This window comes from Schistocerca americana, chromosome 1 (genome assembly GCF_021461395.2).
Source record: "Schistocerca americana isolate TAMUIC-IGC-003095 chromosome 1, iqSchAmer2.1, whole genome shotgun sequence".
NCBI lineage: Eukaryota > Metazoa > Arthropoda > Insecta > Orthoptera > Acrididae > Schistocerca > Schistocerca americana.
In genome coordinates this window covers 717,961,507-717,976,058 of record NC_060119.1, presented here as the reverse complement: position 1 = coordinate 717,976,058, position 14,552 = coordinate 717,961,507, and the positions used below count along the sequence as shown (strand labels likewise).

Here is a 14,552-nt window from a genome sequence, read left to right as displayed (position 1 = left end):
TGTGTTGCTATGTGAGGAATGGAGAGATGCAAGCTGGAAATTACTAGACAAGACAAAACAAACTTATGGATCAGGGCACAGAATGAAAATGAAATGGAGGAGGGGAGGACATGTAGACTTGCAAATGGATAATATTGTATGGACCAATGGAGTTCTTTGTTGAATTCTAAGAGATGAGAAAAGACTGAAACAATGAGCTGATAGAGAGTAGATGAAATTAGAAAACACGCAGAATCAACATGTATGAATGCAGCTGAAGAGTGTCAGGCATGGAAATATCTAGGTCAGGCCTCTAACCAGCAGCTGATATTAAATAGTTGTAGCTGTGATTGTGCTGCTGCTGATGATGATGATGACTGTTGTATCTCCAGGTGGTTGCCTCTGATACAACGAAGTATACAGACGTGGACCACAGCTTGACACAGGTGCAACCCACAGGCAAGACTACCATGGGAGACAGCCTGATAAATACCGTAAACAGTCCAGGTTGTTTTCGACCAATTTGTCAGGTGCTGCCATGGCATCAGGAGGTGCCAGCCTCACTGCTGGTAGCATGCTTGTCACAGTACACAGAGCTGTGATCAAAAGTACCTCTACCCTTCTGCAATTCACATGTCACCTGTATTCTTCCTGAAGGTGGACATTTAGGACACAATCCGGCCACTCCACCACAACAGTGAGCTTAGTGTGTGCTCATCATGTACATCGCTCATCTGTTAGAGGATTAACCACTGCCATGTCCGAGCTGTCATGCTATCATCGAATGCCTCCTCTGAGCCACCCTGCTGGATTCCACCTCCAGCTCACTGCCTACCATCCAGGGCTCTTGTCTCACTGGGCATCACCCCTGGTGGTCTAAGGCTCTTGCCTTGCCGAATGTCGCTACTGACCATCCACAGCTTCCTCCTCACTGGAAATCATCTCTGTCTGTCTACGGCTGCAGTCTTGCTGGACACCATCTATGGGCATCAAGAGGCACCACCTCACTGGACACCATCTCAGGCCATCCAGGGCAACAGCCTCACTGGTTAACACCTCAGGCTATCTAGGGCTACTGCCTTGCCAGACATCATCTCTAGTTGTTCAGGACTACAGCCTTCCTCACTGTCCAGGGCTACCACCTCACTGGATACCATCTCTGGCACTAACCATCCTTGAGTGGTCTACTGCTCTTGGCTGTCATTGTCTCATCAGATTGCTCCTGTGTTACTGTATTTCAGTTCTTTAGTGTTAATAAAAGGACTGTCATTCTGTGCTAATAGTGCACCTCACTGCAGCAAGTTGCTCCCTCAGGCCAGAAACACAATGGAGGTGATGCAGATGTTCTTTCATGCTGTAAGGGGGTCCACAGCTCCTTACGGAAAGATAAAGGTAGCTTTGCCTTACACAGGCTGAGGCAGGCTACATATCAATAGTTGAGCACCACGAGTTCCAGAGAGATAACGCAATCATTAGTAAGGAGAGTGCAGGCAGTGTGCAGGGGAAGACTTCGCTACGAGGGCTCTATGTGAGCAGAACATGGTATAATGGTGGAAGGCTACCTGTAATATGTACTACTGACTGAGTGTGTCCCCGACATCACTGGTTGACCCTCATAATTTATCAATCCTGAGAAAAGAGTTTATTTTGTAGTGTTTTGATTAAGTAACTATATCATACTGTGATTACATGTTCCACATCACCTACACTGGCCACATATAATTGGAATCCAATCAGGATTGTAGTGTGTTTGTGCTAGTTAATGCAGTAGCATGTGAAGATATCAAAGAGTGACCTGTGATAAGTGTAACAATCATTAAATTGTAAGACGAAGGGACTAACTGCAACACATTTATGTAAAACCAAGAATGTAATACTTAATTATAGCGGAACACTCTAGTGATTGTTATTACAATAGAACCTTATTGACTGCGTTAATGCATTATTCATCAGCTGAAACACTGATATGAAACAATTCCACAGCAGTATTAGACAATCAGTCACTTACCTTTAGGTCACAGCCAGTATAACCCATTTAGTAGGCTGCTACTCAGTGATTAATAATAGCCAAACCAATTGAGAGGGTTTCAAAGTCTGATTTTTCTATTTTTTTCATAGTGTTCCATTGTGAATGTCAGGGACCTGGCTTGTTTGCAATGAAGGAATGAGTACCTGTGCCCCCAGAAGCTGGAACAGGAGCAGATGTGGATACACCTATGCTGCTTTCGAGTTAGATGCCTATAGTGATGTCGTGCCATCTCTTCTTAAGAGGGAAGGGGAGGGGGAGGGGGGGAAAGGCGGAAGGGATACTGTGTCCACATGTGCTTGTGTACAACCAACCATACACTCATGGACCATGGTTGCTGCAGCTACAATCTACAGGCAATACATCAGAGATCGCATTCAAACAGCCTGACAATAACATAAATAGTGTTGGCTGAATCTAACGATCTTCCAGCTGTGGCCATGCCACTGGGTGGCACCATGCTCACTACTGGCAGCCTGCATGTCGCAGCACACACCACTGTGATTGAGGGTGCCTCTCTCCTTCAGCAGGATCAGGTGCCTGCTGTGTGTGCACCTTTATTCTTCCGTCAGGCAGATGTTTAGGGCACTACCTAGCTGCTCCCTGGTAGCAGAGCAAGTGTGCATTCACCATGTACATCACTGAACTGGTCAGGATTAAGGACACTCGTGTCGAGTTATTAGGCCATCATTAACTGCCTCCTCTGCACCAGCACGCTGGACTTCTCCTGCCCATCCTCCAGCTCACTGCTGATCACCCAGTGTTCTCATCTTGCCACATGTCACCTCCAAGCGTGCGGGGCCCTCGCCTTGCTGGACATTATTTCCAACAGTCTGGGGTTTCTGCCCTGCTGGATATTAACTCCAACTGTCCAGCACTAAAGACTCAGTGGACACAATCTCCAACCATCCAGGGCCATCACCTCACTGGATGCACCTACAGTCATCAAGGGTTACAGCCTTGCTGGACTCTGTCTGCTATTCATCCTTGAGCATCATACTACTCTCTGCTGACCACAGCCTCATCAGACTGCACCTGTGTAATTAATTTCAGTTCATTAGTGTTGAAAAACCTACAGCAATTTCTCTGCTAGCTGTACATCTCACTACACTGTGTTACTCCCCCCCTGTCACCAACACAAAAACAATAGTGACAATGAAGACCACAACAATGATGATGATGAGGTCTTTGCAGGAAAGTGATATGAACTGTTGCAATATCCAACAGGGAAGATCCAGCAAACTAAAGCTCCCTTATTACCGATGACAGAAGCAAACACTATCAAATGGTAAATGTAAATGGTAAATGTAAACTGAGAGCTTTAATTTCATTGGAAAAAACAAAGGAAAGAGAATTTTGTGAAAATATGTCAAATTATTTTGTTTGGAAATGTTTGGTGAGTCATCAAAGTAGTTCTACATCAGGGAAAAATTTATGAAATGAAAGTTATTGCTGGATAAATAATTAGTACGTATTAGTCTTATTTGTTTTCTGTTGCACACAAAATAGTTTCTGGTTATCATTTGCTACGAGTAACTCTAAATGATGTGAACATAACACACACATACTTTATATAGCTAGTCATGGTTTCTAGAGTTGTCTTCTTTGATGTTGTTTAAGTTATGTTAAAACACATATTTTGTTCACTGCACCTATTTTAATAGTTACATATATCTTTCATGTTATTCTACCATGAAAAGATGAGGTTTCTCTGTTGTGGATTTATATTTCCACTCGATTAAATGTTCTCACTTTTGTCCTCTATCTTATATTCTCTCATTCAACTTCTATCTAGCTTCCAATTCACTCCCTTATAATCTTCTTATATGTGCTTGTGCCTGCTTATTTTCTCTATTTCTGTGCCCCCTTTCCTCCTCTCTCTGACTTCTTAGTTATTTGAAATCAACTAATACAATGGTGTGAAAAACTTATGGGTGAAAATTACTTTCTCAACATTTGTGACTGCCAAGTAACACAGCTCAATGAAACTTGAACCACACAATATACAAGCATGTCACAGTACCATTAGGACTGCTTATGTGAAATTCCATGCTGCTATGCTATCTCATGGCAATTTTTGGTGTTAAAATCATTGAAATTTCAACAACAGATGTGTATATGGTCAAAGCACTAGCATCACTGCATAAAACACCATGAATGTAACAGTATATGTCTGACACTTGTCGGAAAATGGTGGGGCAGAAGCGGGGCAATGTCAAGTTTTCATTACGCTTCATGTTTGTGGGTGAGAGTTGTACCCAAATACTAAGAGGCAGGTTCCTTGTGCTCCTCCACAACACTACCCCAGTCCACAAAGTGAAGATCATGCATAAGGTTTTGGCCAGAAAGTGGGTCACAGTCCTGGATCACCTGCTATATTTGTCGGATTAGGTCACAGCCGACTTCTGGGTTTCCCCAAATTGAAGTCCGCCTTGAAAGGAAACCATTGTGAAGCAACTAAAGACATTCAAGAAAATTGTCCTGGTTCCAAAAAAGGACTACAGTCACTGTTTCTAAACACTTTCAAAATGATTTCACCCGTGTATTGAATAGGGAGAGACTATTTTGAGAGTAATTTCGTGAACATAACTCATGTCTTTTAATTTTCATACTTACAGTCCTAATGGAACTGGGAGACACTGTGTAGTACTGAAGGTAACTAAAGTAAATAAACAATGAGATGAACAGAAATGATGCTTATATCCAAACACAATAATTACACTGACATCACTAGAATTTATGATAGTTCCCTGCACATTACAAACAACAGAAGATGGTTCCCAATAGAAAGTATGATCACCATAGACAGCAATGCATGCCCTACAATGTGCTCCATGCTGGCCCTAAGGTTGGTATGGAGTGCTTGGGGTAGGGCATTCCAATCCTCACAATGTGTAGCAGTCATCTACTGCTGTAGTTGACCATGGTCAACCTACACCTCACGTTTAGGCAGCAGTACTCATGATTTAGAATTCTCTCTATGCATGCGAAACGAAGCTGCAAGCAATACCAAACTCCTAGGCTATGCTTGTCACACTTTGATCTTCTTCCAGTTTCCCAATGATTCTTCCCCGTGTGAATTCATCCAAATGTCGTCTCGGGCCATGTTGTAATGAAGAACACGACCACAGTGCGTCATAACTGTTTGCAGATTGATACACACTGTCTTTTCCCAACCATTCAACTACCTTGAGTTGCAGGGTGAGCCCCATTTGATGCTATAATTTGCTATAATTACACTCCAAACCAAGTGATGTCCAACTTTCTGTGCATGACTGGGAGACCTCTGGCAACATGCTCCCACACTTTCATTCATTTCCACCAAGTAGGTAATATGTCATAATAATTTACTAGCTTGTCTTTAAGTTTTGCTGAACAGCGTATTTTATTACTCCATAAAAATATATGGCAGGCTATAACTATACTGCAGTACAAAACTTGGCTTTAGAACTTTGAGGAAGGCTCATTCCAAATGGTGATTATTTGTAACCTTATACTCTTGGTTTTGTTTCTTGATATAGAATTTTCAGTGATTTTTGTGTTTTACCATATTTTTCAACCTGTTTCTGTTGTGACAGTGCCACGACATTCAAAAGTGCCGCTACGTTAGTACGCGAACATGGCGATAGAGGCGCTCCGCAGCTCGGCCGAGCGCGGGAGCGCCACCTGGCTATGAACGGCGCCGGCCGCATGTCACGGCATGGCAGTCGAATGACAGATACGAAGTTAGTAACATGTAACCCGCTAGCGTTTCTACTTTTGTATATCCATGCAATTTATTAGTGATTAAAGGTTATAACAGTTTCCTTTCCCTAAGTCTTGATGAAGCCACAGACATGATGTTTGTTGTCAACAAGCACAGTTAAAGTGAGATGTCCAACACTTAAACATTCGCAGATCAACTTAATCTTAGCCTATTATCCTCCATTCTTTGTGTACCTTCTACCAAAATCTGTTCTATATTAATTCTACACCTATCATTTTAATACTGCTATCTTTCTTTTGAGTTTCCTTGCTGTTTTATGTCTGTCTTACAGCCTTTCCTTATCTCTGCCCATTCAATAGTTTTAACCCCTCTCACCGTTCACTTTCTCATTCTCACTATTTTATTTGCTATCTTTAATTTATCCTCAATTCAATACTATTCTTTCCCTCCCTATAAATCTGCAACAACTTGGAAGTATCATAGAAAATATTCTACAGCTCCAGAAAAGAACACAAAAAAATTTCTCAATACCTGAAAAATAAAATAAAATAAAATAAAATGCTACAGGTTTTCTATTCTGCTGTCTCTGCCCGTAAGTGAGGAGGGTGAATGTACCATAAATATACTTGTGGGTCTGAATACATGCCTTTTTATACATCATCCACAGCAAGAAACTTAGCAGATAGAAAGAAGTTTTTATTATAATAGGAGTTTCACACTGAAGGTATGAACATAAGGAATCCACATAAGGCCCAATTCACAAAAGAATGGTGTGGCACGGACATTTGGTGGGGATGCGGCATTGTTTCACACCAATTTCATGTTAATAATGAAGCAGTTCACACAAAGATGGCATGGCAGGGACATATCACTTTGTGGTACACGCCTCATCTGCTTGTTGGCATGAGTGACAGACCAAAGGGATGCATGATGGAGATGCTCAATTGGTACACTGCTGTTTTCATTAATTTGAAGTCGTCCAATGTCTCTCAAAAAATTGTTTTATATAGATGAAGCAAAGCTACATCCATCTCTATAGATAGTTTCTCAGTAAAATTTTTATTTTTCATGTACAAAATTAAAAGCATTGTTTTGGTATTCACATGTGGCTCTGCTATGCATTCTCTCTCATTCAATTTTGAGGCTACTATTTGGAAAAAAAGACATATTATAGTCCAACATAACAGCTTGATAGTGAACTGGTTTTATTTTCTTTATTGGCCATAGTTATTGTGATACTTCCCAAAATAAATAAACCACCAGTCATATTTTGAAAAGTTCACAGTGAAGAATGTAGTTGCTAGCCAGTTTGCATTTTGTGGACTTTAGGAAATAGGTAACTGTGCCTGAAATACAGTTAAAATATTGAAATTGTTTTTAAAAATGAGAGGAGAGTGATACCTCTTGCCAGTCCTGAGTAAATAAGTGATATATTTTGACATTTGGCCATGACAATTTATGACGCGCAACACTCAACATTACGGCTGGGCTCTATGTTGATTTGTAGTTCGTGTTTCTCTTTTGTATGTCGTTTATGAAGTCAGTTAGGATCACATTTTAAGTTAATACTGCATAAAGAGTCATTTTCATTTTAAAACTGGAGGCAGACAGACAATTACTATCTTCTTTATTTTCCTGGACAAACAACATCAAATCTGTGCAGTTATGATGTTGTGCTGCCGAAACACTCTAGTTTTCCTGTTACTTACTGCAGAAAGAGAAACCGTACTTTGAGAGAGTACGATGACACAGGTCAAAACACACTATGTTCACTGCAATACAAATCTGCACAAGCAACAGCAGAAGAGACAGAAAAATTTTTGCAAGTACACTGAACATGTACAGTCAGCATTACATTTTATGCTATCAGTCAATGATAGATGTGCAAATACACTATTCGCTTGGTGCTCGCTCATAGAAATTCCATTTTTCAGCTCGTATATGTTGTCTCATGTCAAGTAAGGCTTCCTTCGTGGTACTTTTTACTGGCTGAATTTTAACACATGAGATAGGGAAAACTGTAATGTTATCTTGCAGTAAATTTCTTTGCCAGTACCAATCGGCTTCTTTGCACTGCTTTGACGAATTAACAATTGCTGGAAATTATGACTTTCCCTTCCCCTTAGTGTAGTAAGGTTGTCAGATGGAATGTGTAGCCAGACATATTCAGTTATTTTGAATACGCCTCTCTGCAAACTGTAGTCTAATGTGCTAAAATCCCTGAAATTCTCTGGTTACATTTTGCACAGAAGGAATCCACAATCCTTGGGATTAGCAATGACTAGAATCCAGTTTTCTGGGTGAAAGGGTATTTTATTCCTCTCTACAATGGAAAAATCTCTATCACATAGTAGGAAACTATGTCCTCTAAAGAGGAATTGCTGGTCTACAGCAGTGAAATATTTATGGATGATCAGATTTTGGAAAACTGGGGTAATATTTTGAATATCTCTCACAAAAGCAGATATGTTTAGGCTTATGTTAAAATGAAAACCACATGAAAAATAGGAATTACGATCAAGACATTCTAATTTTGTTGCTTTTCTCTGAATTCTGTCCTTTGCTTTGTCTAATGCAATACAGAAACACTTTTGTGTTGTAAAAATGCTGGAAATATTTGCGATAAATGTTCAGTTTCTTCACTATGATGAATGTGCCACATTTCTTCCCTGTTTTCAATCATAACATATGTAAGCAATGTTTTCTTCACTGCTCAACATTCAAGAGTTTTGAAAAAGCCAGTGCATCAATACTGTCTGATTAAGATAACATATTCTGATCCTCTCGTAACACAACCGTTCGGTGTCTCTCTGACAGTGCCACTTCTGTGTAAATTGCTCATGTCCCATCCACACCACATTTCTGACCTGTCACTGCTAGGTGTCCACGCCATACAATTTCTTTGTGAATTGGGCCTAAGGTCAGGAGACTAAGGTTTCTATAAACCAGTTTTACTATTGTACATTTTACATTCCAGTGCCATTGTGATGCATAATTTACTTATAATACCTTTCAGTTTATCTGAGCATACTTACTTGACCTTGGGAAAGGAAGTTTGCCACCATGGCTGCTTTTACTGCATTTTCTACATCTGCATCATTAAATATAATAAGGGGTGATTTGCCGCCAAGTTCTAAAGTAACTTTTTTCATTCCTGCTGCAGCTGTAAAGAAATCAATCAATTCATTATATTTTACACTATGTATTGCAAAAAATGTTACAGTTTTTAATATGATACATTACTTGTTTTATCTACAAGGAAACTTATCATTTAACTGAAACTGTAACTTAAAATTACCAAAAAAATCTATTTACTAAGTGACACTAAGGGCACGCATGGAAATGAAGTCACGAAATTAATACCTTTGTTCTGTTAAAAGAGAAGAAGTGGTTGGAGTACATTAGGTTGACCAAGGATTTATTAAGAGTGTTGTCATGGACTGTGGGTCACAGGAAACAAATCAGGGCATGCTGGAAAGAAAATAAACAAGCACTTGTTAGCAATAAACAATCACTTGTTAGCAATAAATAATCTGCAACCTAAGCTGCTACAAGACACAGAGATGGAAGCTCATAAGTTAGAGATAAAGGAAGTATAGAACAAAAAATTACAGATGAGACAAAAATGGATAACAATAGAAAAAAAATGTGGTGGGAGGCACGGCATTGTTGTTGCTGTTGTGGTTTTCAGTCTGAAGACTGATTTGATGCAGCTCTCCATGCCACTCTATCCTGTGCAAGCCTCTTAATCTCTGAATAACTACTGCAACCTACATCCATCCAAATCTGCCTACTGTAATCATCTCTTGGACTCCCTCTATGATTTTTATTCCCTCCTCACCCCCCCCCCCCCCCCCCCCACTTCCCTCCAATATTGATGATCCTTTTATGTCCCAGAATGTGTCATAACAACCGATCCCTTCTTCTAGCTGGGTTGACAAATTTCTTTTCCTCAGAAATGCTGTTCTTGCCATTGCCAGCCTACACCTTAGAGCCTTTTTTCTTAGGGCACTGTCAGTTAATTTTGCTGTGCAAATAGCAAAACTCTTCTACTAATTTAAGGTCTTGCTTCCCAATCTAATTCCCTCAGCATAACCTGATTTAATTCCAACGCATTCCATTATTCTTGTTTTGCTTTTGTTGATGTTCATCTTATACCCACCTTTCAAAACACTGTCTGTTCCATCCAAGTGCTCTTCCAAGTCATTTGCTGTCTCTGACAGAATTACAATGTCATCAACAAACCTCAAAGTATTCATTTGTTCTTCCTGATCTTTAATTCCTTCTCCAAATTTTTCTTTGGTTTCCTTTAAGGGGACATTGTATGTGAAATTTGTTGTAATTTGACTTTTTCTGTTTTCTACTCCATAATTTACTTTGAACTTTCCTGAACATTTTGGTACACAACACATTAAAATCAAACAGTTGTGAGACCTCCAAATATTGTTTTGAATGTTGATGTGTGACTCAAATTTCGTGGCTACGCATACACTGCCACAGTTGAGCAGTCATATCTTGGGAACTACACAGTCTAGAAGGCTGTGAACTACTTTGTTTTGTGCCTACTGCTATGTCTCAGAAGATGGCATTATGAATCAACAAATCAGTCCTTTGTTTCTGATATTAGTTTTCGTTGGAAGTAGTGCGATTATCGGCTATTTTTGTAGTAAACTAACTTCTATTGCTTTTTTACGTAAATAAAATGCCTAAGCATAGTCCATTAGAGATAACTGTGACAATTTAGAGAAGATGAAATGAGCTGTGTGGAGCACTTTCGTTCATCAAATGTCAACTGATGAAAATCCATGTCAGGCTTTGTGTCAACCTCCACCAAACACTTGGTGTAAATATTGGCAAGCTGAATTTTCTGGCAACCTGCATGAATTTACACATAAACATTCTCTTCCTTTGGCAGTAATGGAGGCAATCAAACCTATTTACAGAGATTTGGCAAATCCTGAGCTACTAAAGAAGTGTTTACGTGGGAAGACCCAGAATGTGAATGAGTCCTTGAATAATGTTGTGTGGTGCCATGTGCCTAAAAATATATTTGTTAGCCTTATGACTCTAACGTTAGCAAGGTCTGATGCTGTAATAACTTTTAATGGTGGGAACTATGAAAGACTTAACGTTCTGGAGAAGTTAGGGGTAAAATTTGGACAGAACATAGCTAAAGGACTGTGAGAACTGGATGAGCTTCGTGTACGTGAAGCAGAATTAGCTTATTCAGCAAATGACAAAAGAAGCAAGAAAGAAAGGAGGAGGCAAGCAGAGGGCTGTTGTGACACTGAAGAAGAGACAGACTATGGGCCAAGGCATTTTTAGCACATAAAAGACACAGAAATGTACGTCTGTATAAGAATTTGTAACCAAAAAAGTTTCAAACCTCTATATCTCTGAACTACGGTTTTTTGTAATAAATGACCCGTTTTCTAAAAAAGTGCTGATGGTAGAGATATGAAATTTTCACAGCATGCCAAGTGTGAAATTCAACACATATGGAACTAGAATATTTACAATATCCTGAGTTGTTTTGTTTTTATGTTCATTTATTTACAAAATTCTGTCAAAAAAAAAAATTGGGTGTTTGGGGAAAAAAAAAAAAAGAGAAATCCATGCCCCATGCCCCACAATACAATTTTAGTAATAATTCAAGTTCAGTGTATCTAGAAAGGTACATTCAATAATTAGGGAAAATTGTAAGTTGGTGTCTTAAAAAGTTTCCAAGATAATGGATCACAAATTTCGATAATTTAACATTGGCGGCCTAGGGCATACAACGCCCCTTAATGCTCTGTGTAGAGACTGAATAACATCAGTGATAAGCTACAACTGTGTCTCACTCATCCACTGCTTCCTTTTCATGCCCCTCGACTCTTACAATTGCCATCTGGTTTCTGTACAAGTTGTAAAAAGTCTTTCGCTCCCTGTATTTTACCACTCCTGTCTTCAGAATTTCAAATAGAGTATTCCAGTCAACATTGTCAAAAGCTTCCTCTAAGCCTACAAATGCTATAAACGTAAGTTTGCCTTTCCTTAAACTCTCTTCTAACATAAATTGTTGGGAGGTATGTGCCCACATTTCTCTGGAATAACAAACTGATATTTCCCGAGGTCGGCTTCTATCAGTTTTTCTCTTCTTGTGTAAAGAATTTGTGTTCATATTTTGCAACCATGACTTATTAAACTCATAGTTTGATAATATTCACACCTATCATTACCTGCTTTCTTTGGAATCGGAATTACTACATCCTTCTTGAAGTCTGAGGATATTTCACCTATCTCATATATCTCGCACATCAGATGGAAGACTTTTGTCATGGCTAGCTCTCCCAAAGCTGTCAGCAGGTCTGACGGGGCCTTGTTTCAACTTAGACTTTTCAGCGCTCTGTTAAATTCTGCTCGCGGTATTGTCTCTCTCATCTCCTCTTCTATTTCTATAATATAGACCCACAACATACTACTTCCACCTGTCAGCTTTCCCTCCTTTGCTCAGGACTGGTTTTCCATCTGAGGTCTTGATATTCATATAGCTGCTTTTTGTTATAACGTCAAGTTGAACACACATATTTCAAAACGACTCCACACATATAAGTCACTGAGCAAGTTGACAAAGCAAGACATGTGAACACTGTAACATTCGAATGAGCACTGAGTCCAAGTCTAGTGGCCGCTGGCTGGCTGGCCGCTTAGGTGGCGCAGCTGCTGCCTGGCTGGCAGACAGCGCCGCATGTACATGACACGCGTAATTGCGCGGCGGCACTTTGAATGATCGGTGAGTCACAACACTTCTCTTTTCTCCAATGGCCTCTTTAATCTTCTTGCAGGCAATATCTATCTTTCTCCTTGTGGTACATGCTTCTATGTCCTTACATTTGTCTCTAGTCATTCCTGCTTAGCCATTTTGCACTTCCTATCAATCTCATTTTTTAGACATTTGTAGTCCCTTTCACCGGCTTCATTTGCTGCATGGAGAGAGGCATGTCGAGGAAGAAAAGTAAATAAATGAGAAACAGTAAGAATAAAAGGGAAGATGTGAATAAGTGAGAGGAGTGATGCGAAGTGGGAAAGAAACACATTCAGTAGAATAAGTACTCAACAATGCTTTGAGATTACTAGTATTGGAAAGAACTCTAATAGCACACAGAAGGCATTGTGGAAGATGTCTGGTAACAAGATTTTATGTGTTACCAATAGAGACACGCTGCCTATATTTGCTCGTTCTTAGTAACTGTCATGGCAGAGATGCTGAGTCGCAGATAGGCACAACAAAAAGACTCTCACAATTAAATCTTTGTGCCATTAAGGCCTTCGTCAACAACACACACACACACACACACACACACACACACACACACACACACGACTGCGGTCTCAGGCAACTGAAACTCCACTGCGAGCAGCACCACCAGTACATGATGGGAGTGGTGAGTGGGTGGGGTAAGGAGGTAGCTGGGGTGGGGAGGGGGAGGGATAGTATGGTGGGGGTGATGGACAGTGAAGCGCTGCAGGTTAGACAGAGGGCAGGGGAGAGGTGAGGAGGGGGAGGGGGGAAGTAGTGGAAAAGGGGAGAAAGAAGTCAGTCACTGTCCTCACCCATCCAGCCCCTTCTCTGTTCCCATTCCAGCACTACACAGCTGCCATTCCACCACCACACCCAGTCTTTTTATTTGTTTCCTTTTCCGCTACTCCCCCTCCCCCTCCCTCCCCAGCCCAATGTCCAACCTACAGCACTTCACTGTCCACCATCCCCACCATACTACCCCTCCCCCTCCTTGCCCCACCTCCTCCTTATCCCCACCCAGTCACCACTCCCATCACGCACTGGTGCTGCTGCTTGCAATGTGGTTTCAGTTGCCTGAGACTGCAGCTGTGTGTGTGTGTGTGTGTGTGTGTGTGTGTGTGTGTGTGTGTGTGTGTGTGTATTGTTGATGAATGCCTTAATGGCTGAAAGCTTTAATTGTCAGAGTCTTTTTGTTGTGCCTATCTGTGACAGTAGCATCTCCACTATATGGTGAGTAGCAACTGTCCTTCTCATAAAATGTTTACATTCCATCCTGGATTTTCCATAGTTTGATTTAACTGTCATGGTGGTACAAAATGTTGAAAAAAACATTGCATTTCAGTTTGTATGAGATGCAGGTTGTTTCTTAGGTGGCTGTCTAATGCCATAGCTCATACCAATGATAGTCTATGGAGAGACAGTGGTAGATGTGTGCACAGACAAGTTCTGCACATGGGTAGTCGGAAGGTTATGAACTGCATGACAATGAAAAGAGTCAAGAACATGAATGATTATAATTTTTTTCCCTCAATTTAATCGTTTTGTTCTCGCTGATGACTAAGTTCACTTAGAAGGTTGAACATGCAAATGCATCAGATACACAGGTATGCACTGTCCCTGGAGACTAGTAACAAGTAAACGATGAGAAATTAATCACCAATTGGGATCAATTACTTGCTGCCTAACCACCACAAGGCAAGTACATGACCTGAAATGTGCATATGTATCATCTGCACATGAGGAATTTGGGCATGCATTGTTGCTTTAACCATTTGCACAAACATGGAACTATCATGAGGCACTACAATATAGTGTCAAAAAATCAGTAGATTAAACCAATAAATTAATAAATTACTGGTAAAATAATAATGTGAGATAGAGCCAAAAGATTAATTTTCATCGTTAATTTATTCAAATCAGACACAAATTTATTTTGATGGTGGCCTCATACAAGTTGTCACTGAACACAATATACACATAAGAAATTAAAATGATTAACTTTACAGAGCAAGCAATTTGTTCACAGGTAGCACCAAGTCACTTAAACTGCATCAGAA

General features: G+C 40.3%; 1 protein-coding gene across 1 annotated transcript in view; it reads right to left on the bottom strand.

Annotated features, from left to right (window-relative positions):
• LOC124610257 (4-trimethylaminobutyraldehyde dehydrogenase-like) overlaps window positions 1–14,552 on the bottom strand; it is a 150,121-nt gene that overhangs the window by 32,724 nt on the left and 102,845 nt on the right. Inside the window, exon 6 of the mRNA XM_047140143.1 lies at window positions 8,747–8,874. Coding sequence (XP_046996099.1) covers window positions 8,747–8,874 — 128 coding nt within the window. The remainder of the gene's footprint in view (window positions 1–8,746; window positions 8,875–14,552) is intronic.